Source organism: Xenopus laevis, chromosome 5S (genome assembly GCF_017654675.1).
Source record: "Xenopus laevis strain J_2021 chromosome 5S, Xenopus_laevis_v10.1, whole genome shotgun sequence".
NCBI lineage: Eukaryota > Metazoa > Chordata > Amphibia > Anura > Pipidae > Xenopus > Xenopus laevis.
In genome coordinates, this window is record NC_054380.1 from 140,336,657 (window position 1) to 140,362,187 (window position 25,531).

The following is a 25,531-nucleotide window of genomic DNA, read 5'->3' on the forward strand; positions in this document are numbered from 1 at the left end:
AAGAGAGATTAGGCAGGCCAAGGGCTCAGTTGATGATAGACATTGTTGTTGGCCAGGACCTGGTGTTGCGCTTGGTCTGGCGAACAAGGAGCATGACCAAATAATAAGTAACGATCTTAAGTTCAGGGTAAACGCCTTTTTGGACCGTGGTAATCTCAATAGAAGATCATCTTGAGGAGGTTAGGGGGAAGCAGCACTTCTTCCCATCTGTGAAAAGACTCGGCTGCCGATGCAGAGTGGAGCGCAAGTAAGAGATGAGCATAGTAATGGTGGATCCTCAACAAGGTCGTCTTTCGCCCTTTTAGAAACACTTGTTCGTATGACGCCAATGAAGCTAAACAGGGAGAATACCAAAATAAGGACATACGCATCTGTCAAACAGACATGGTCAGACATAAAGGCCAGGTCGGCAAGAAAAGCCAGTCCACTGACTCACACCCGCCACTGGAGGGGTAGGTGGGACCTATTGAAGGTTCGTCTTCAAACATTTCCTTTGCAATATTCTGGCAATAAATCTCTACTATTTTTATGGCTCAGAGATTAGGGTATGTGACTCAATAGTTCACGAAAAGGCGTTCCTCGACCTCTCATTAGACACAGAGTAGTGAAATGTCTCTCCGGTATATTACGCGAGCCACTACACTGAGTGGATCACTACGTTCACATTGCAAAGATATGCCAAACGAAATTGCAGGCTCATTATGGAGTCGTCGAAAGACTATAAGGTCCAGTCAAGGAGGTACACGAAAATCTCTTTGCGCTATAGGGTCAAAGGTTTAAATACCAATCTTTTTCTGGACATAAAAAAGGGGGAACATTTCGACCAGTCTGATTCTGAAACGATCTCAACATTTTCGTATCAAGCAAAAGTTCCGCATCGGATGATTACGTGTCGGATTTCTGAGTCATGACAGGCAAACTGTTACTGACAAATGAGACCTTCGAAGACGCTAATACACACCCGATCACAGGGAACAATCAACAGTATGAAATGAGCACAGATCCTAAGAAGAGCAATTAGTCACAGTTTAGAGCAATTCCGTTCGCACTGTTGCAGCAGCTACCAAGGTAGTTCAACCAAACATATACGTCATCGTCTCGGGCACATGGTCCTAAGGCGCATTCGTGGGATTACAACTGACTGTGTTTCGTGACAGGACTTCTGATTGCCGTCCAGTCATGGACTAACAAAGTCTTGAAGGACAAAGTACTATGACTGAATCGCGGCGAAGTGCTCCAACTAACACGGTGTGACTTCAATACATGCAGAGGGCAAATGAGCCATTCTATCGCGGACATCAACGTGATGTACAATGTATGTGGGTATGTGGAGCTTGGATCTTCGGCAAAGAGCAATAATCTATACACGGAGGAAGAGAAGGACCATATCTTTCCATGACACACAAAGTCTGGCGTAAGCAACATCAAGTCCACCGTGTTGGGGTTACAAATTTAGAGCACTGTGGATTAGCTACTATTCTCTTCTGGCAGATTTCCACATGACGGAGAGTTTCAAAATCACTTCTACACAGTTGAACAAAGATCATTCGATCTCACACAAGAGTTCTGTTGACCTAGTTCCGTCAGACAGGTGCTTAGATGTGACTCAACTCGGAGTACCTCAACAGGTAGGGAGATCTCATGTTTACACTCAGTTGACCTGTGGGACCACTGCGATGCCGGGCAGCCTCTAAGGGCCTGGGGAGCAACTCTTACAGCGCCCTCTAATGATGATGTAAGACTAAAGCCGAATAAGTTTTGTGTCGTCAAGGGAGGACACGCTTTTATCCAAGCGGTCTAAGAAAGTCTAGAGCGTAAGAAATGCTGTCCGTAACATTAGGTACAGGATGACAGCAGCTAGTGCCACCTCTAAGTATAACCGATATGCCAACGGTGCCAGTGCCCAAAGCTAAACAAACAAGTGAGCACCCACGAACAGAGGCCATTAGTAGAGATATTCAAACACTCGCATCGGCGGACCTGGAATGAGTGGGACCAGCGCATTCGACGGCTTTCGTCCGGGATCTCGTCAACTGAGAGGCGGGCAACTATCTCAGAGCCACGTTAAGACCGGTGAGAGGTGGCACTACACAGAGCACAGGGAGGAGTGTACGAAGGCGGGTACACATGCAGGTGAGGGTGACAAGCATACGAATTTTGGCATTATAAACAACAATTTCAAGGTACGGTACTTTATGCGCAGTGATTACACCAATCGTGAGGAGCTGTATGTCTTGGAATTTGAGGATATCTATGCATATGCCCGATGTAACTCGCAGCAGTTGCCAGAGCGAATAGTCAAAATCAGATAAAAGGAGCGACGATTGAGTCTGGCATTTTGTTTCACGAGACTGGACGGATAGGGAAGAGGACGTGGTATTTTAGAATTGTCAAGAGAGTGGTCATGAACCTTCTTGTGTGAGAGCTACACGCGTCTTATTGTCGGTTACGGACCTCTTCTCGAAGTCCAATGAACAGACACGTAAAACGCTAGTACCTAGGTTGAGTCCGTCAACAGTTTATACCGGCTGGCTTATTGAAAATGTCCACAGCGAGAATTGATGGAGAGCAAACAAGGGGTTTTGTCAACAACGGAGAGCCCGACATCATTTCATGAAGCAAGCGACGACAACCACAAAAGCCTACTTATAGGGGACTTCGGAGCGTGTGTTTGCTTTGGTGTGATCTAAAGTATTTAACACTGGCAACCGGAACTCCATTCGGATGATAGTCAGGGATAGTGCTGACATCAGGGTCTCCAGTTGGGGTATCGTCCTAGACTCTGAAAAAGCCAGCATGTTCCAGCCTTTCCTTGCTTTTACACATCATCAGTGGTCAAGGAAACCTCGACAATATCCGAGCATGTCGCAGGGTTTGCACAGGTCGAGGGGCCAGCCTGACAGAGACCCACAAGCCCACTAAGCAGATATTGGAACTTACTGACTGGTTCCAGCATCGACACTTCAGGGTCCATCCATATTGAGCCAGGCATCCTTCCACGTGAAGTTCGCTTACTGAAGAATGACAATATCTTGGTTGCCGTAACGGGTCGCAAAGAGGGTAGGTCGGAACATGGGGGAGCCTGCAACTTTCTGCTGAGAAGAAACATGGTTAATCTGGTGCACTCAGGATAATGGGCGGTGTTCAGATATCTCTCATCGGGTCATCCATTGGTCTGCGTCTTCTCCATATTAGAGGTGGATACTGCGATGCAGACTACCCCACTATAGCTAAAGAGAAAAGAACCCTGTGACAGTTGAGTTACGTGTTTCGTGCAATCTCGCTAACGTTTCGCTTACTTAGACGATGAGTACCAAAGCCAGTTATAACAGCGCAAGTGAACCATGAGACGATTTATATGCTAGTACATGGTCGTACATCTGGTAACAAGGGTACTTCCAGCATGAAACTGGCACTATAAGCTATAGTGGCTTCGGTGGAGAGCATAAAGTGTGTGACAATAATGATGCGTAAAGAGGAACCGAGCCTGGCATTGTACCCATGTTAAGCGCGTCAGTCTATGCGAGGAGACCCGTACTTATACCTCGTGTCTCTGGGGACTGCTGCTGAGATATGCAGAGCTTGCGCGAGAGAAGACAGAGTAGTGAGGCGCAGGGCCACTTGGAGCTCACTGTCCACTTGATTATGAGTAATAATTCTTAACCGACTACATGTCTGTGGCAAGTTCTGCGACCTGCTGCCTATTTTGGTAGAAAGGTTAAAGTGTTTAGCAGCGCGCACTAAGCAGGGAAGTAATTTGTCACACCGAATAAGGGCGTGGGAAGAGGAAGCCGGGGTGTGGGTAGCAACGGGTTCGCAGAACGGTAGACATGAACGGCGTATGTCCTGGTCAACTAGCAACAGAGGGCCCCTGAGAATCTATAAAGGAACGGACAAGGAAAGGATGGTGATAGTGCACTTAGCGCAGTAATGAAAAAATTCTTCTTCTACTGCGGCCCGAACTGTCATGCCAAGTTTAGCACCCAACCAGCGCTTCTGTTAAGGTTACAGGCGAGTGCAGTTATTCTGTCGATTAGTTATTATATTGAATACGTTTCTCAAGTTCGTATTAAGTTCGTTACTTAATATGTGCAAATTGCATCGCACTCTGTTATATTCCTAACAAAGCTGACCGACGAAACTGGTGATAACAGAGGTAGCCATGGCTAATAAAAGTAAGTGCAGGTGAGCTGAATTTTTTGTTCAGTATGTGCGCTCTATGTCCTGCCTCCGGAGGTGGATTACTTAGACATCTCAGAGCGTTGATATGGTCGACGACTTCGGGCATATCGTAGAATAAGATTGTTTGCGGTAGATGAAATCCTTCTTATCCTGCAATGGACAACTAACCAATTTGTTCAAAGAGAAATGGATTTTCCTGAGTGAAAAGTTTTCAAGCATAAGGAAAATAAAAAAATTATAATGATTTTCCGCCCTGTTGTCCCCCGCAAAAAGGGATTTTTCCTAAATATCCATCGTAAGGAGATGGTGGTCGATCGATTTCACGGTAAGCGTGGCCGCGAGGGACTTTGTGGATTCTCCAAGTATGGACCATTGTCCATTATCTGATCCACGCTGCGGTGATGAGATCGCGGGAGCATTTAGACGATCCAGCCGAGCAGATGTGAATGGAGTAACTACAAAAGGCATCTACTCAGCCTCTGGAGCGCAACAACAACGGTTCTACTGGCATGGGTACCAGAGCATATGCACTTCTTGGGCGAGGCCTCTCAGGGGAGATGTACAGGGGGGGAGGTGTGCCTAGGTCCGAATCGAGCGAGCAATTTCCGATTCCCTCTCAGCATTGTGGAGCCATCACCTATTATGCATGCGAACACCTTCGATCTTACAAACATGAGGCCAGACATCGATGCGCTGTGCCTAACCGCACGAGGAGTTCTGTGTTAAGGTTGGTCAGCAGATCGTGCTCAAAGAGAATCTCTCGATATGTCATCAAGGGTTCAGCGTTGTCGCGAAAATGCGGAATGAAGAGTCATTGTGCCGAAGAGCGACAGGACAGCGAAGCAGTACTCTATCCTTGCCAAGTCCAAGCAGTAATTCATGTACCAGAGACGAGGAAGGTTTTTTCGAGTCATAGCGAGACTTTTCCAAAGAAACCATCACCTTCACAGGTCAAATTTTCTCTCGATTACCATTCTGACTCTATCAACACCGGCTTTCTGACGATTACATTTGCCAACAGGCATTCCAGTTGGTGGACTTATACTGAATTCAGGGTGTATCACGCAGACCCTTCCGAGTGTTACAAAGCTATGGTGGTTCTGCAGCGGCCATGCGGCGTAAAGGGGATATCATCACTCATAATCTGGATGATTTGCTCAATTAAATTGCACAAACACCAGAGAGGCGAAAGAGACCTCATTACGATTAGATGCAGATTTACGGATGAAGTGAATTGGTCAAATCCACAGATACACCCATTACATGACGATCAAAATACTTCTGGGCTGAGAATAAACAAGTTCCACGAACAATCTGTCCTTCCTAGCAAAAGAAAAAAAGAGGCTGAAGCAGACAGATAAAGACGACTCACTTCACGAAACAAAAATCACGTGTAAATATAAACAAATGCGTGCAATGAAAACAGATGTTATGGTGGTCATGGTCTTGAGTTAATCGAAGGCATTTCCAATTGTGGCACCAGATACACTCGTCCGCATATCAAGCGAAATAGTTCTGGTCAGCTGGAACGGGGGACCATTTTGTTCCAATGTTCTCTGTCCACAACAGACCAGTGAACTCTACTCTGGTGGCTTGAGAATCTTGTCAACCATCAACAAGTGACAGTACATTGGGCCGCGCCACAGAAATTAGGAGAAGTCATAAGCCAACAGGATTGCAAGCTACGAGTTAGGGGGAGGGTAAGGAACTAACCTATCGGTCACATCAGGGCTGATGGTCAACAGAAAGTCTAACTCCGCCAATAAACATATATGGATTTAAAGAAGCCCGTCAGGACGCCTAGAAGTATGGACCACAATAATGGACTCAGACAAAACCAGATAGGTGGAGTTAAAGCGTCATAGGGAGAGAACCCGCAGTAAGGGGACAGCCCTAAAGATAGGCAACAGAATATTACATTGGGCAATGATAGATGCTACGAATGGTAGAGCTGTCCACAGATCCAGCAACATGACCAGCTGGGATATTCCCACCAAAAGGCAGTTAATCAGTCTCGAAATCAATTAATACTACACCAAAACTTGAGCTACACCATCGGATACGTTGCAATTCTATTACATCGTTGGGCAACACAGATAGACCGGTCGTAAGATGGCTTCCAAACCAATCGACAAGTACTCGCTTACGAACTAAGAATTATAATGATACAAACGAGGCATGAATGAGAGAGTGGAATGGAGAACTGACTGACTCAGGGTATGGATTCTGTATAGTTAATTCCTGATGTATCGGAAGGGCGCATTCTATAGCAGCACCAAGCTAGGGGAGAATTATGGATGAAACATTGTCCGGCCATCCACACTGATGGATATAAAATCCGCCATCTGGAAAATTAAGCGCGGGTCAGAGCCTTGAGACCATATAAACGGCCTGTCAATTATCATAGTGCTGACATTTCACTACTGGTGAAATTAAAGCTGAACGTCTCAAGTACACTCTCAAGCAACAATCTAATACTTCTATAACTTCATATAACACTGTGCTAGGAGCGCAAGAGCTGAGAGGCGCGTGCAGCTATGACCTCTGTGTCGCTACCCGTAAAGGTCTGTGTCCCTTCCAGTGGCGACTAGCTGAATTTGTTATTTTCTCGGAATCTGTGGGTTCAGGCACAGAGCGCAATATTTGCTGCATTTCGGTCGACCGCAACAATCCGTAAATTCCGCCATAGGTGCAGCGCGCCACGGGTAATAGCGCTGACTGACTGCCCAGCTATAGAGCGGCCTGCCCAGCATGGCCTGGCACTTGGTACGATACACAGCTCGGCTGATACTGACACTAGTAGCGCATACACAGTCTGGCTGATACAGAATACGATACGACATAAACTGGCTAAATACAGACTACAACGGATACATCAGTGGCTAGACTGTACAGATACAGTAAGCTGCAATACACATTCCGGACGATAAGAATACAGTTACGCATGACACAGTCGGTTGAGTAACATTACAGTGCGCATAATGATCCTGCTTGAATTACGAACAAGTAAATGCGCATACACGACAAGTCTGGACTGATTACAGATAACAGACGTACGAACAAAGTCCGGGGTAATGACAAGAATGAACCTAGCGACAGCACAAAAAATGACTAGCATGACTATACAGAATACAGGTAAGTCAGCATAACACGTCCCGCCCATGATACAGAGCATGACAAGGTGCGCTACACATCAGCTGGTTGATAACGATAAACAGTGCGCATAACAATTCCGGTGATAACAGTACAAGCGATACACGTCACTGAACATAGATACAACGATGAGCGATACAATGGCTTGTCGACGTTACCGATTACATGGTAGATCAGACAGAGCTGCTGAATACAGATACAGTAGTTACAGGGTGAAGAATGCCATACTGAGCGCATATCATACACCTTGAAGGAAAACACCGATTGTACAGTAGTTTCAACACAATATAATCACAGTAAAGTAAAGACCAGTACGACAACAGGTGAAGAGTAAGGTAATACAGCCGTGGTCGCATGTGTATCAAATTGCGAGGAATAAAGTAACCATAGATTCAGATAAAGTGCTAACACAAGTGTCATCATTCATATGCGGTAAGTCAATCGTAATTGCAAAATGCCGAAACCTCAAATAATAAAATGGGTGGAGGGGTATTTGCCTTCTTGATCTAATGCACATACACAAAATCAAACTAGTTTTAATAAGGCACCTGACACATTCACGCCTATGGGTACACAAAGTACACAATTATTAGCCTTCGCAAGCGTTCTATGGAATTAGCCATTGCCCAAGCTCCCAAATCAAATTGACATTAGACATAGCCATGTATGAGCTAGTAAGCCTCACTTCCATTGCCGTAATGCATAGGAGAGAAAAACCTACAAGTGCTTCTTTATTTCATATCAACCGAAAGTGACCGCCACACACACACCAACGACTGCCTGTTGCGACAATAGCTACTATCTGACTTATTCAGGTAGTATGCCCACTGAATAGAAATCAGGAAGACCCACAGACTGTCTGAAGAACAAGACTGTAGTCACATGAGCCATACAGTTGCCTAGCCTCGGGTAAATAAAGAGCATTGCCCAAGCATAATGAATACATGAAAAAACAATAGGGAAGAACCAAAGACTTTTATGACAAGAGCTGTAGATCACCTAAGCTTATGCCTGACTACTATAGATTCCCCTCTACAAAAAATAAGAAGAGGTCTTAAGCCTTCTATGACAAGACATCTCAACAAGCCTGCCTAGCCTCTACTGGCAAAGTTTAGCCAATATACCGCAACATCTCCCACATAAACCTGCCAATAATTCCAGGTCTAACAATCGATGTTGGTCTGTAGCTAGTAAGTCCTACACGTTCATACTAAGAGCGTACTAACTATAGGGAGAGAAAAACTGCAAGTACTTCGACATTTGATGGCATCCAAGCTCGTCCAAGAGAGGACCAAATCAAAGAAAGACTGTCCCGATCACTCAAAGACGCTGTCAGAGCATAGCTTCTATACAGAGTGCAATCACATACATGAAACAGTAAGAAAGACGGCACAGGCTTCTATATGACAACAGCTGTCAGTTACATAGACCTTGCCTTAAAACCTTATACTAAAATTACAATCCGCTCTGCAAGAAGTGCCCATGATAAAAGCTGACATACAACATAAGCCATTATTGATAGCTGTGCTTAGTAAGCTACTTCCTATCCCGTCATACATAAGGGAGAGAAAAAACTGCACTCTTCGCATTTCAAATAAGTCAAAGTGATCAAATCACAAAGGATTGTCGTAACCATTAGTAAAAACTGCTGTCAGACAACATTGCCTTGTGCCTATCAGCGTTGCCCACTTAAATGAAAACAAAATAGAAACTATGCCGCCATATAGGAGCAACTGTCGTCAAACATAAGCACAACTTATGACCTAGCAGCTATGTAAATTAGCCATTACACAAGCACTACCTGACAAAAGCTGATATTTAGCCAACAGTAGCAATAGGATGAGCTGTCGGTCTAGCTAAGCGCAAATAATTATACGCGTAGTCCATAGGAGAAAACTGCCAGATCCTCTTACAATATTTCCAATATCAGACAAGATGACCAATCACAAAGGGACTGTCTAATCCAATGTCAAGCGACTGACTGTCCAACAGCTACCTTGCTGATATACAGAAATTGCCCACTTTTATTATGGACAGAGAATCAGAGTAGAAAAGACAACAGACTTCTGATGCACAAGACATTCATCACATAGCTTTTACTAAGCTCTAATGGTATAATTGGAGCTGCCCAAAGCACTCCATGAAACCGCGACATTACCAACATAATCGCCAGTGTGACTGTGCATATAGCTCAATTAATTTCAGTATACCAATCACAATAAGAAGAGCAATAACACATATCAACAATCAAAACAGAGCAAATCATAAATGCTTCGATCCATGAAGACTAGGGCTCCTTACAAGCTCTTATGCCTATATTAACAACCGAACTAAGCAGACTTAATGAAGGATAACAAAAAAACAGAACTCTATGACAAGAGAAAAACACATAAGCAGAAAAAAAAAAAAAAACAAAAAGATAGCCGTGCTAGCGCTATGGCAAATGTACCATGCGCAAGCAATAACTCAAGATCTACAGAACAAAAGTGTCGAAGCTTGTCCTGAAATAAATACAAAAGTCCTATCCTGTAAATACCAAATACAGGAAGACAAAAAACCTAGCAGAGGTGTCTTTTATTTCCATATAGAGTCAAAAAGTTGAATGCAAAAAAAAACGTCCTATCACATATCGAAAAATGGCTGATCAAGACAAGCTATACGACCTTTCTGATATGACAAAGATTCATCTAATAGGCCTTTGGCCAGCACTTAAAAAGTAAGAGCTAGGCATCATGCCGAAAATGGATGAAAGCGAGTATTCCAACACATAAGGGTTTAAGCTTGTGCTAGTAAGCCTAAATACACGCTACTACAAACAACAAGGGAACCAAAAATCCAGCCGAAGGTTACAATAATATTCAAGTTCCAAATAGATCGGATCACATGTTTGACAATCACCGAGAGCACGATACCATCCGCATGTCAAGGAATGACTATCAGCCTTTACCAGAGTCAAAAGCTGCGTCAAGAACAACTACCCCTTTCCTTTATAGATGCCCACTATAACTAACACAAATAGAATCAAAGCCTACGAATGAGCACGTAGATCGAACATCAGTGATCCACCTCTTCGCTAACATTACAATGAGCAAAAGTGTAGCCCATTGATCAGAACAATACATATAACGAAAATCACGAAACAAAGTGTCTATCCCTCCTAATAACCATAAGGAGAGAACAAACCAAATCTTCGGGAACATATCAATCAGATCAAAAACTATGACCGCATACAAAGAGGACTGCACATAAAACAGCACTACCACAAAATAGAAGGTAGACAACATAGCCCTGTTGGACCTATTAGAGAACGCATGCCCTTACTGAAAACAAATAGGAAACTTCAGAAATAATATGCAAAAAGGGTCATCACATCGCGATGTGAGCGATAGCTGCCGATGGCCAATTATCAGATAGGCAAGTCACCCCATGACATACAAAGACTGACAATGAGCACAACACATACACCCAATGGTGGTGGCACGCACTGAAAATATATCCGATTCAATAAATAAGGAAAAACCTGCCACGGTCTTACAACATATCCATATCAGCATCAAGAGATTCGACAAAACAACAATGAGAATTCCGGAGCCACTGTCAAAGACGCTGGTCAAAGACAACATAGCCCTTTAACCTAGTTACAGATACCACCTTCGAAAAACAAGAAGAAAAACCGTCATCCTAATGCAGCTACCAAGCTGTCAATCATAGCCTTTGCCGCAGGGCCCTATGACAAAATTATGCCATTAGTCCGAGAGAGAGAACTAGAAAACAACAACTAACACTCATAACAATCGACTGTGCCATACACACGGATACTGTATTACATAGGGGAGAAAAATCACTTTCCATATTCAGAAAAAAACAAGAGGAAGGCTAGGTCAAATGTTCAATGGAAATAGACTGCTTCAGACAACAATAGCTAATGCCTATTACAAAAAAAACATACCATGAACACATAGAAACCAAACTCTTGAACAGCACCTCATCCACACTACACACCTCTTGCGTAGCGCTCTAGGTAAATTAGCCATGTGCGCAAGCACTCCGATGAAACAGCTACATTCCATACACTTAAAAAGTGTGCGCTGACCCTCAACTTCCTACCTAGTATACCATACTGGAAGAAGCAAAACATACCAATATCCTGCTTCTCGATTGTCAAAGTTGACCGTATCACAAGAAGACTTAGGAAAACATAGCCAGTGCCTATTACAGATTGCTTCACTGGTACATAATAACAATCAGGAAACACTCAGCTTCTATGCAAAGAGCTGTCAGATCACAAGCCTTTGATTAGCTCTATGGCAAATTACCAATGCTCAGGATCACATGATAAAGAACTGAACATACATACACATAAACAATTTATACGGGCCTGTGCCCTAGTAAGCTCAATCCTAGGCAGCCAGTAATAGCTATAGGAGCAAAACCTACCAAGTCTTCTTCATTTCAATATATGTATAAGTGACCAATACAATAGGATTGTCCAATCCACTCAAAGATGCCTAGTCAGACAAGATGTCCTTTTGCATCCGATTGCCAATTAATGAAAACAAGTAGAAGACCCACAAGCTTTATACAGATCTGTCATCACATCCTTGCCTGGCCTCTATTACAGAATTAAGCCATTGCCAAAAGACTCCATGAAATAAGAACCAACATTTCCTTCACATTCCCAAGATTTTGAGGGCCTAGGAAGCCACAACTTCAACCTATCGGAGTCGTAGTACCGATACGGAGAGACAAGTCCAAGCCTCTTACACATTTCATATCAGTCAAATTGACCAATCCAAGAGGATGTCTAATTCATGTCAAAGACTGCCTGTCAGATCACCATAGTGCTTTCCTATTACGAGATTGTCCACTTACATGAAAACAATAGAAGGCCCACAACTATATAACAGACTGTCAGTCACATAGCCCTTGCCGACCTCGTAGTGGCAAATTTGCGCATATGCCCAATACAGTCATGATATAAGCTTGACATTCCAACACTTAAAATGTTGTGCTGTGCTATATAAGCTCACTTTCCCTATCTGTAATCAACACATAGGAGAAGAAACCTACAATTTCTTACTTTCAATATCAAAGTTCATCCAATCAGCAAGGACTGTCCTATCCATGTCAAAACTGCTTTCAGACAACATAGGCCCATTTGCCTATTACAGATTTGCCCACTTACATCAAAAACAATATGAAGACCCACAGACTAATGACAAGAGTTCGACCAGATAGCCGTTTGCACAGCCTCTAAGGCAAATTAACATTTGCCACATCCCTTAATAACTGAATTCCAACACTGCTATGTGTAGCGTAGCTGTGCCATAGTGAACGCCTATTTACTCCGAAGATAGCCCTTAATGCAAAGGGAGAGCAAAACTTTGCCAAGATCTTCGGCATTCTCCATATCAGTCAAGAGAGTGCCCAATCACAAGGAGACTTCCAATCCTGTCAAAGAGCTGCCATCAAACAACATAGCCATTTGCCTATAAGATTGCCACTTACATGAAAAAATAGCGAATAGAGCACAGACCTTTTATACATACAGCTGTCAGACACACACGCTTTGCCATACATAGATTTCCCCTTCCATCAAAAGAATATGGAAAACACATGTCTTCTTATGACAATGCTGTCAAAAAACATAGAAGCTTGCCGTAGCGTCGCTATGGCAAATTAGCACCATTGCTAAGTGCACTTTCCCATGAAGTACAAAGCTAGGACATCCAGAACACAAAGCCGTGTGTTAAGAGCTGTAAGTTATGAGCTCCGAACTTAAGCTAGCCTTAGCTGATTAACAGGATTGCGCATTCATAAAAGCCTAGGAATAACCCTACAGCCTTGTACAAAAGCAGTCAGCACAATAATAACCATTTGCTAGACTGGATTGAAATAGCCACGGCTAACACTACGCCATGATAAAAAGCGAACATTCAGAGCCAATAAGCATAGGCTGTTGAACGTGCTTAGTAAGTCCTCAAATGTTCCCTATCCGCCTACATACTGGATGAAGGAGACGCAAAACGCTATCGCACAGTTCTTCTCATTTCCATATAAGTCAAAGTACAATCAGAAGAAGGACTGTCTCAATCCTAAGACTGCCTTATACAACTAGCCTTGCAATTGATATAAATGCCACGACACTGAAGACAGGTGCGAAGGAGCCCAACCAGGCCATACATATGAAAGAGTAGACAGTACATGAGTATGCCATATGGTGCCTAGTGTTATCTATGGCAAAATATCATTGCGACAAACACTCCCATATGAACGAGCTGACGTCCAGACATATGAGCTTGCTAGGATTAGTTGGCCCTAGTAACCACATTACCATAATCGCAGCCGTAATACCGCATAGGAGAGACAAAAACTGGCCTAAAGATCGTTTCACAACAATTCTATATTCAGATACAAGGAAGACTATGTACCGAAGCGTCACCGAAGAGACTGATCTAAAGTCCATCAAGGATGATTTGAGCCTGTAAGACAAACATTGCTCTTTGCTATTCAGATTTCCGCAATCTTATATGGAAGAAACAAAAGAAGACTTGCACCATTATGAACAAGCAGTCATAGTCATATACCTTTCTTAGCACTCATATGTGATATTAGCCATTGTGCCAAGAAGGCTAGGTGTTAAGTCGAGTAAATAAGAAGCAATGACGAAAGATATAACTCCACCAATCCACGTCAACGAAATACTGTCAGTCCGAGAAAACTCATTTTGATATTCTAACTTTATTTTGGCTTTTCTTTTTAAATTGTAAAAAACATTTTTATTGTCATTTCTCATAAAATCCAAATTTCTTTGTCTGAGATTCGCTCTAAATTCCACCTTTTTTCTAAAAGATGTTTTTTTTTCTCATTCGTGTCCGTCAAGTCATAAAATGTCCGATTTCTTAAGTCGAGATTCCCTCCCAGAATCCCGTAGAGAGTTCCCTTGAGGAGGGTCTACTTGGCTTACAGACCGACTTGCTTTCTCCCAAGCAATAAGCTGCAGGATCATTGTTATTTTAACCAGTTCTCTTTTTGAACAGTGCGCCCTTGCCAATCTCACGCCAGTCCCAGCACAGGATCTGCACACACTAATTCGAACCTGCTAAAAGTGATCTCAAAAGAACTAACTAACTTGCAGTTCGGCAAGTCCTCGCTTAACAGGAAAGGTTTCTTTCTAACAAATTTTCTTCTTTCTCTGGACAATTGTCGCATCAGATGTCTCTTGTAAACAATAATGCATTTTTTTGGCTCATAAAGACGCTTAAAATCATGGAAAACAGCCCCAATTTAAGAACAGAGCGGTTTTTAGCAGGTTGCTGCTCCATGCCATAACAGGTCGCATTTCTGCAATGACTTTCGCGCTGGAAGGAAAATATCAGGTTGCATTTCAAAAGACGGACTGCTGCTGGACAGATAAGTCTTTCCTAAAGATTAACCTTATAGTTGTTGATATGCCAGGTCGACCAAATTAGTCATAAAGTTTGCCAACAAAACTGCAACTTCTTGTGCAATTGCACGTAGGAAAATTCAACTGTCTTATAAGAGGAACATAACGTGAGTAAGATTCAATCACAAGGGTGTATTTCCTTCCTCTGCGAAATGAGACATCATCCATGAACCCTGAAGCCATTCATACTGGAATGATTTCTCTCCCCACCCTTACTTCAGAATAGCACAGAATAAATGCTTTCCACAAGGTAATCATAAATTTCTAGTCTTCCATCTATGTAATTCTGCATAGGCACTAAACTTTCTACTCTTCTACATGACTGCGATGTGGGCCAAAAAAAACCACCATCAGCAATGTAATGTTAAATAACAAAGTAATTAGCAGTCGTCCAAACTCACCACAGAAAATCATAACCAAAGGCATCTTCGCGATCCATACTAGGAAAAAACACTCTCAAGCCAACGCCTCAAATATGCGAATCGTGGAATACAGGATGGCAAACACATCATGACTAGGAGTGACATTGCCAAACAAATAAGACCTAGTGTTGAGGCTGTGCTAGTAAGAAAGGAGGACCGTACAAGCTTCCTATCCGTACAACATAGGAGACAAAACCTACCGAATCTCTTATCGATCACATATCATTCTACAAATTTCGACACCTAGTCACGCAAGAAGAAATCTCAATCGCGAGGTCAACAGCACTTATATAACGGCCAGTCGCTGATTGATAGACAGATGCCCCTACATGAAACAATAGGAAGCCATGCGGAGCTCTTTACTATGACAAGATCTGTCAGTCCATAGCATCATTAGACCTAGCCTCATGGCAAAGGTAAGCCATTGCTCAAATGCCATCATGTATAGAAGTATAAGCTACGCCATTGCCGAATAAGCAGAGTATCGCAAATGTGATTTGACTAGTGGCATATTGTAAGATGCACATGTTCTTGCTATTCTACTAGTTAAATAATCCATGGTCATATAGGAAGAATAAGAAAAAGACTCTGACTAAAAGTTCTATCTTTCATTTTCATAACCGAGTAGTCCATCCAATCGCCACTTAAAAGACAAGCGGTCGGTCCATCTTAAGTCGCTACGTCCTTCCATCTGTCATTGACTCCGATCTGTACTAATGGTACTAGCTTGTCCTACTTTGAGTCTCCATCTGTCCTACTGTCTCGTGATTGTCCTATCTTTTTACGTCTGCTACTGGTCGTCTTGCATGCTGTCATAACCGTATTGTCTAACTGATTCTGTCTGCTACTGATTCCGTCTTGCTCTAATTTGTCTTCATACTGCTTTCACGTTTCCATCTTGTCTAACTTGTCATCTGCTACTACTGTCTCCATTTGCGCAAACTGCCCGAGTTGCTAGTTTATGCCCATACATAGTTCAGATCTGCTTGTAACGTCTCCATGTCTGCTTCTACTGTCCATCTGTGCATTCAGGAGACTCCATCAGCCCATCTATGATTTTGGTAAACTCATCTGTCTCCAGGCTCTACCTTTGGCGATTGGAATTTAAACGCCACACTTGCCTAATTCTTCATGTGTGTCTTCTATGAAAAAACGTGCCTACGATGAATGGAAATGCACCTTTCTATTAAGGATGCTCCCAACCTAAACCTCTAGGATAATTATTGGGTGATGATGCAAGTAGCCACCTGTTATCAGAGATAGAATATTATTCTCTGAGTGTTCTGTCCTTCATTATCTTTTGGAAACGCCCTGTTTTTTCTTCCCATATCTGCCAGTGGGGCAACATTTTAGGCTAAATGATTTTTATCTCTCTTCTTTGATTATCTTTCATTTCATCCCACCAATCTTTCAAACTTACTTATTTCTACTATAAAATTGTTGAATAAGCACCCTTTCTATTTTTTCTCTCTAGTCCTAACCTCCATTTCCTTTCTCCTCTCCTATACCATCTTTTCATGCCTCTGTTTTTCAACCTTTCTCTGCCATAGGCTACGGAAAAAAAACAATGAAAAAGGAAGTCGATTGTACCGGTTATCACGATAGGTCTCCTGTGCCACAGCTTCTGTCCCAATTAGAAGCAATTGCAAATGCCAAGTCTTTATTGACTTTTATTGATGAATAAAACCTTGCAGCACATTACGTGCGGTTTTTTGTTCCTGTTTGTCCACAATTCGAAAGACTTGGCATTTGAAATAAACAAATGACAGAGCCTAGTGCAATATTGTTAATATTCAGTGCAGTCACCAAAGTGTTACAACACTAATCTGTGTGTGTCTTGAACCATTGAGAGTCTATGCACAGATTGTTTGTGTGTGTGTATAAAAGTGCTATAGTGTAAGGTGCTATCTCCAAAATAAGTCAAACAAAGTGCTTTTAATGCTTCAGTAAAAATCAGCATGTGGCTCCTCTACTCTCTGGTGGGATTGGCAATTTACAAGATTCCTGATTTCAAAATCAACTCCAGGGGATTCCTTTTTCTGTAAAGACAATAAAATGGAGGGACAGCCCCTTAATTTTTTTAAAGTAACTTATTGCACTGACATAAGTGAAACTTGTGAGCGCATTATCAAACAATCCCAGTCTTATAGTGCAGATCATGGAGATGAGCCTCTGCAATACAAAGAGATGGTTCTGCCGGCGTCTCTCTCTCCCGTATGTTCCACCTGTACATCCGCAGTGGGTGGTATAACTGGATATTGTGTGGTGGGTGTGGGTGGCCCGGGGTGTGTGGCCAGAGGTGCAGTTCCTTTAGGCTTTTTTTACCCTTTGGGGCCCATTAGACTTAGACCCACTGCTCTGGGGACCCAGGTGGGGGTGCAATAATAGTAAGCAGGGCCCTCCCCCAAGGTGGCCTTGGCTAAGTATTATGGGACACCGTGATGTGTTTAATGTCAATTTTTTTTAAATTTTGCATATTAAACAAGGTACAAAAACAAAACTTAAAGGTTTCAGATATTAGTATCTCCCAACAGACACAATCAGACATTCTGTAGATGGAGCCAGAAACATGACATGGAATTTCTCTGGCAGCCACTCACCAAATAGGGCAGTTTCTGACTTGGGACTCGTCATTTGCCAGATTTTCCCAGAATTCTATAGCGGTGGGATCAAGGCATATCTGATCCAATAACAAGGCTTTTTTGGAGGTCACTATGATATTTAATGTGTGATCATATGGAGACATGAGGACTGATGTTGGAGGTAAAGTTCTGATGCCCGAGGGATAAAAAGTGATATTTCATGATGATTGAGGATCAAGGTGTGAGGAATAATGGGGAAATGTTAGGGTTGCCATGTGAGCAATAATGTGAGAAGGTGGAACTGGGAATGAGAGTAATGCTGAAGGTTGAGGGATAAGGACTGATAATGGGGGATGAATGTCTGATGGAATAATGTTACTTGGAAATAGTTTGGCTGAAGTGTGAGGACAGAAGTCAGACTGAACAATTCAGTTGATTAAGGAATGAGAACTTAAATTGGAGGATTGAGACTGTGATGGTTGAGCGTTGGGCCCAAAACTGAAGGATGAATGTCTGATGGTGAGACTGGTGGGAAACTGACCAGCAGGTGGCGCTGTTGTAACAAAATTCATTCATATTAACAGTACATGTATCCCTTAATATCTTGCAATTAAAAGAAAATAATAATAAATGTAAATTACAAAACTGCTTAGAATAGCCCCCTCGTCTATTTTATATTCACTTATTTTAAAAGTTGACTTATCCTTTATAGCATTATGGAGTGGGAAAGCTTTTACAGCTGCACTTTTGCCTGGTTCCATTGAAGTCAAGGGCAGCTCCAGAAAATGCCCTCTGGGTATCTGCTCCATGTGACATGAGCTGTGTTCTGCCCAGTTGTTCTCTAGCTCTGTCTGCTTATTGTCTGTTGCCTTTCACACAAATCTGGGGGACTCTCTATACTAATAACTCTTCCATAGTGTGCCCATTGGTGCTGTTGGCTGAGCTGATCAGGGAAGATCTACTAGTGGTGTTTATGGGCTACTTTTCCCTCTATGACTGACAAGTTAGAGGTATTTCTTGTCCCTCCTTTTCTCCCAAACGTATTATGTCTCTTTCAGCACCTACTTGGGGTCAAAGTTTCCTAGTCTATTAGATGCCACCAGGCCAAGTGATGATTCCTTACCCACCAGTGGGGCAAAGAATAAGAAACCAGTGGGGCAAAGAATAAGAGCCCAGTGGGGCAAAGAATAAGAGCCAGTGGGGCAAAGAATAAGAACCAGTGGGGCAAAGAATAAGAGCCAGTGGGGCAAAGAATAAGAGTCAGTGGGGCAAATAATAAGAGTCAGTGGGGCAAAGAATAAGAGCCAGTGGGGCAAATAATAAGAGCCAGTGGGGCAAATAATAAGAGCCAGTGGGGCAAATAATAAGAGTCAGTGGGGCAAATAATAAGAGTCAGTGGGGCAAATAATAAGAGCAGTGGGCAAATAATAAGAGTCAGTGGGGCAAATAATAAGAGCCAGTGGGGGCAGGGGAAACAGGCAACAGTCAGTGAAAACAAATATATGGGGAAAAATTAAAGTAACTTGGTTATGGGAAAAACAAATGAGCGGTTGTCTGAGAAACGTTCAATATTTGTTTATGAGCCCCGAGCTGTGGGAACCCACTAACCAATGGGTAAAATATAGGATGTAAAAATATGGGTAAAATATGAGATGTATCAGATGGTTCCCTCGGAGCAGGCAAAGCTGTGAGACCCTCGTAGAGAAGAGAAGAAGAAAACAATTAGTGAACCACAAAACTGGATTCATGGGGGAACTACAAGTGTTTGTGGGAACAACCCAAAACTTCCATCCAAGGTGTAAAGTGCAGGGCAGGGTACAAAATCCATGGTGTTTCTTTGGCGTTTGAATGGTGTCCTGCACTATGTAATGAGGAGCCTGTGTATGAATTCTCATGTGATGTCCAGAAACAGTCCAGTGATTAGCAGAGCATATGCCAAGGTTTGGACCTGTAAGTATTGCTCTCAGTCACATAATACAGCTACTGTGCACTTACACGCCTCTTTATTAACCCTTCACTTTTACTGCTGCACTTTTTCAAGGGAAAACTCACATTTTTAAAAGGAAAAAAAAAACATTGACTTTTTAGAGTTTTATTATACCCCAAAGCTGCTAAAATTCCAAACAGACAAATACTCCAGTTAAAACCTTCTCAAGGTCATCGAGAAGTCTGATCTGGTTTACGTTCAATAATCTGATAAATTTGAGTCGCTGCAGCAACAACAATTCGAAAGTTTTTTGAAGAGTCAAGTTGTATGATTCAGATTGTCGCACAAGTTTATTGTGAGGTTTTGTCGCTCTGACAAGAGAAAATGTTGGTAAATTAAGAGGGTTCAGGTTTTGGGAGTTTGGTTTTTATTAGTGAGAAAAAGTGTCGTTTCAGTAAATGCCCCTTATTTTCTCCAGTCAGTAAGTAGAAGTGGGGCCACAGGGGACATAACTGTTTCGTTCGTTTGCTGTTGCTCCTGAGCTGTGGCCTTTCTGTGTCTAACAGTTATGTCCCCCATTCTAGTCACTGACTAACAGGAACATGTTGTGACTATTACATGACACATCCGCTCACTCCAGCCTTTATACATTACATTTTTGCCCAATAAACTATATATATAGATTTGTTTTTCTTCTTGTTTACTTCTTTTGATGTCATTGTTCACTTTGAAACAATGACATTTCACTCTGGCCAATCAGGAGCGAGCGTTCATACTGTGATTATGATGTCACAATGGGCCAGTGAGAGTTTCTAGACCACCCTGGTGACATTTCTTTAGTTGGCGAGTAACTGATCAGCGCTCTGCAGCCCTTGCTCAGTGCTCTGCCAATTTTTCATCTTTTTTCTTAGATTTTTGTGAAATTTTAGTGAATTTACCTGTAAGTGTCTATTTCTTATAGAGGGAACATGTATAGAGAGTGATACGTGGGTTTGGCTGGGGATATTGGTCTCAAACGCTTTTGTGCTATAGGTTTTTATGCTCCAAATGACTAATAATCACATTTCTGCTTTATTAACAGTAAAAACAACGATGGGTCAGAAGTATGGAAAAGCCTGTATCTCATGCCTTCCATTCAGGAAAAAGGTAAGATCCCTGGGAATATCTCCTATAATAATAATAATAATAAATGAATATTGGGGGAAAGGCTTGTGATAGGCTGTCACATACATTTCTATGGGCAGTGAGTGGATAAAGGGGCATCCGTATATAATGTGTGAGCCCCCCAGCCTGCAGTACTGCTAATCTCTCTACACCCCCCTCCTCTAATTATGATTGGCTCTTACAATACATAAAGCAGTAATTATACCAATAACAGGCCATTGAATCCAACTTCTTAGCCCTGTCCTTCTTTACTGACTGGGACACTTCCCATTCAATGTAAATCCTCTCTCTGTGTGAGTCTCTAATGCTTTTCTTGGTGACCGTTGGCCACTAACTGAACCCCCACTTTGTCTCAGACTTGTGAGCCGTTGCTGTACCATGTGACCCCTGTCTGGCCAATAGCACGTGTAACTTTTCCACCTTATAATGGACTTTCAGTATAATATAGCCAGTGGGCTTCAATGGCAGGTTGCAGTTGGTCTTATAGCTTATGGATTTTGCTTTGGAACTTTTGTCACATTTGGTTATTTGGTTGCTAGAGTTGCAATGACCATAGCAACCAGGCAGTATAACAGAATAAAGGGCATTTAGGCTCCACAATTCATCTGGTTTCTGATTGTAACAGTCAGTAAGAGCAGTAATCAGATCAGGCAGATACAAAGGAGAGTCATTCACAATCCATGTCAATATGAAGACCATCTGCAATTTTTAGGGCAGCACAGATTGGCTCATTGTTGAAGTTAATGTCAAGTACATGATAGAAATACACTACCATCTATATTGTGCTATAAACACATTTTATACCCCAGCAGTGAGGAATGATTAGTATGGGAGGGTTTCTGCTTTCACTTCCATTATCTGCAGGGGCTTCTATGTCCCACACTGGGTTTGTGGGGAAATTAGAGTGTAAGCTTCCCTGGGGTAGTTTTCAGTTGATTCCATCCATTATGTGCAATAAAGGCTCCGTTATTGCTCCCTGTGCCCAGATTCAGCACACACAGCATCTGGGAGAGAAGGTGAATCCCCGAGTGGAGCACGTAGTTACTAGCCACAAGGGCTCATTCTCTAAAAAGTGCTTTCCATTGTTGCTCCCTAACTTTCCCTTTTTTCATCTGCAGGTTCAACTTCCAGACGAGGATAATGAGACGGTGAGTCTGCTGTGGGACCGTTGTGCTTTTCCCTCTATATTTTATTAGCCAGTCTTTTGTTTTTTTATTTTACTGTCTTTTGGGCTTATTGTTTAGCTCCTAAAAACTGTACTTTTTATTCCCTTAGCAAAATTCATTTATTTGGCCATTAAATGTTTGCACCTGTAGCACTCATAAGTGTGCCCTTAATGGGGTGGCTCACCTTTAAGTTACCCTTTAGTATGTTATACAACGGGCACTTCTAAACAACTTTTTAATTGGTCATTATTTACAGTTTTTTAATTATTTCCCTCCTTCTTCTGACTCTTTCCGGCTTTCAAATGAGGCCACTGACCCCATCTAAAACCAAATGCTCTCTAAGGCTACAAATATATTATTAATGATACTTTTTATTACTCCTCTTTCTATTCAGCCCTTTCCTATTCATATTCCAGTCTCACATTCACTTTAATACATGGTTGCTAGGGTAACTTGGACCATAGCAACCAGATTGCTCAAATTGTAAACTGGAGAGCTGCTGAAAAACTAAAAAACAGAAATAATTAAAAATAAAAACCAAATACAATTGTGTCAGAATATCCCTCTGTACATCATACTAAGGTTAACTCAAAGATGCACAACCCCTTTAACTCTGCACCAAATCAAATCTGTTTGATTGTACAGGTATGAGACCTGTTATCCAGAATGCTCAGGACCTGGGGTTTTCTGGATAACAGATCTTTCCGTAATTTGGATCTTCATACCTTAAGACTACTAGAAAATCATATAAACATTAAATAAACCCAATAGACTGGTTTTGCTTCCAATAAGGATTAATTATATCTTAGTTGGGATCAAGTACAAGCGACTGTTTTATTATTACACAGAAAAAGGAAATCATTTTAAAAAATGTGGATTATTTAAATAAAATGGAGTCTATGGGAGGCGGCCATTCAATAATTTAGAGGTTTCTGGATAACAGATCCCATACGTGTATAACAATTTTGTTTTCTCCCAAAATGTTTGATGTTTCCTCATGTTTGATCCTTACAGGATTCCTGTAGCCAAGTGAATGTTACACCCGTGAAAAGACCAAACCCACTGGCTCGGATATGGAAAAAGAGAAAAACCAAGAAATCGGTGAAGTTTGCAGGTACCGTATCTAAGCAATAAATTCATATTTTTTTCAGGAGAACAAACATGATGATCATTCAGTTCTATTTGCCTTTTTCAGATTCTCTCAAATCTGTAACTCCCATTGAGATTGTGAATTCTGAGAGTGAAGAAGAGGAAAGGGAGACGAGATCGGAAGAAGAGAAGAGAAGTCCTTCTAATGTAAATACAGAACATTCCACCCTCCTTTATCATTCTAATATTATGGGGGCACATTTACTAAGGGTCAAATATCGACGGTTAATTAACCCTCGATATTCGACCATCGAAGTAAAATTCTTCAACTTCGAATATGGAAGTCGAATGATTTACCGCATTTAGTTTGATCAAACAATTAAAGGAAGAATCGTTCGATTCGAAGGATTTTCATCCATCGACCGAACGATTTTCCATCAATCAGAAATTGCTAAGAAAGCTTATGGGGAAGGTCCCTATAGGCTAACATTGGTGCTCGGTAGGTTGTAGTTGGCGAAGTAGGTAGTCGAAGTTTTTTTTTAAGAGACAGTACTTCGATTATCGAATAGTCTAACGATTTTTAGTTCTATTCGTAGTTGAAGGTCGAAGTAGCCAAAAAAAACCTTCGAAATTCAAAGTTTTTTTCATTCGAATCCTTCACTCGAGCTTAGTAAATGTGCCCTTATATTTTCCCCCAATGTATGTCTTATCCAGCTTATTGGAACTCACAATGCTTTCTCTTATATTCCTATTGTTATTCAATAGGACTCGGGAATCAATGTATCGATTGCTCAAGAGAAAGAAATCTCTCCAGTAAAGCTTGAAATAGCAGAACAGTCCCAAAAGGAGACAGAAGTGGAGCTGAGTGAAGGTACAATATCTTAGACACAATCTTTTATTCTCTCTCTAGCCCAAGATCAAGTTTTATATTTGTAACCACATCTGTGCATGTTCAAGGCTATATCAATATACAATACCTATATATGTGTCTGCCTGCAGGCCTACCCCATCTTTGGGGACACCAACATTCAGTGAGGTCATATGATTTTGTTTGAATTTTTCAGATGTTCCTGAAAGTGTTTCTCCTGTTCCTTCAGCAACTGAAAGTGAAGAGATTCCCTCAAATGCCAATGAGGAAGATAAAAAGTCGCCTCCTGCTCTTATTGAGAGGCCTTCTGATGTTCCTTCTGATGTTCCTTCTGATGTTCCTTCTGATGTTCCTTCTGATGTTCCTTCGGATGTTCCCTCTGCTGTAAGTACAACGCATTGATCCTTCTAACAAGTCCAGTGGCTCAAATAGAAAATATTTATTTTCTTTGTAACAAATGTTATCCCATTGTTTCACCTATTATACCCCACGTCTTATAGTTTCCATCTTGATTCTACTGATTTGCTTTTTAGTCACATTGGTTTTATTATATTTTGTTGAAGGGATATTTATCTGGAACAGTGTAATTATTAGGCCCGGGATCACAATTTTCACTAAATTGATGACTGATATTATGGTTTATATTTCTAGGAGGCTGAATTTAGACCTGAAGATAGTAGTGCCGTCCCTCAAGCAGCAGACAGTGAAAAGCCCGTAGAGGAACGTTCATGTGTGGAACACGATAATGAAGAAAATGTGGAGATAAAAGCTGAGAAGTCTTCAGGTAGAATATCTGAGGGGTGACAGTCTGGCCTTGGGGGTACAATATGCAAGTTTTCATTCCTGATCCAACAATGTTTCTGAGTTCTGATTGCTTTATCTTGAATTCTGCAGCTGATCCAAACCCACCAAACACGCCTCTAAGTGTCCCTGATAGACTTGCAGCCAGTGGTCCTATAGTGACATCTCAGGGGCAGAAAGAACATGAGGCAGAATGTGAAGAAATATCAAAAGGAATTCTCCAAAGTGTTCCTGCTCCCAGCCCAAGTAGCTCATGGCAGCCTATAGACTGTACAAGGTATGGTACAACCTGCTCCCGGCATAGTGTATATGTACATGACTGCAACAAACAAGATACAATAATAAATACGTATTCTCTTTCAGTGATGAGCAGCCATCTCGCGTTTCTATTAGCCATTTCCAACTAAGTGCTGTGCTGGGCCAAGGAGGTTTTGGAAAAGTAAGTCACTTGCTCCATAATTAACATTCGGACTTTCATTCCCATTATGTGATCTAATTGACGGTAATTGTGTTTTTCTAGGTGTATCTGGGAAAATACAAAGAAACAGGCAAACTGTTTGCCATCAAGACCTTAAAAAAGCGAGAAATGACTTCCTCAATTAAATTGAACAGGTAAGTTACAGGCCAACAAACAGTCGCCTTTCCTTGTATGTTTTAATACAAATAAATAAAGTCCACACACTTGTATTAGTCCAACACAAAGGATAGAAAACGGTTGCACCGAGTCTAT

General features: G+C 41.9%; 1 protein-coding gene across 1 annotated transcript in view; it reads left to right on the forward strand.

Moving 5' to 3' along the window:
* LOC121394138 (serine/threonine-protein kinase N2-like) overlaps window positions 1-25,531 on the forward strand; it is a 44,598-nt gene that overhangs the window by 16,356 nt on the left and 2,711 nt on the right. Inside the window, exons 2-10 of the mRNA XM_041564148.1 lie at window positions 21,996-22,025; window positions 23,058-23,157; window positions 23,239-23,387; window positions 23,898-24,003; window positions 24,197-24,384; window positions 24,652-24,784; window positions 24,895-25,078; window positions 25,165-25,240; window positions 25,322-25,413. Of these exons, the coding sequence (XP_041420082.1) occupies window positions 21,996-22,025; window positions 23,058-23,157; window positions 23,239-23,387; window positions 23,898-24,003; window positions 24,197-24,384; window positions 24,652-24,784; window positions 24,895-25,078; window positions 25,165-25,240; window positions 25,322-25,413 (1,058 nt within the window). The remainder of the gene's footprint in view (window positions 1-21,995; window positions 22,026-23,057; window positions 23,158-23,238; window positions 23,388-23,897; window positions 24,004-24,196; window positions 24,385-24,651; window positions 24,785-24,894; window positions 25,079-25,164; window positions 25,241-25,321; window positions 25,414-25,531) is intronic.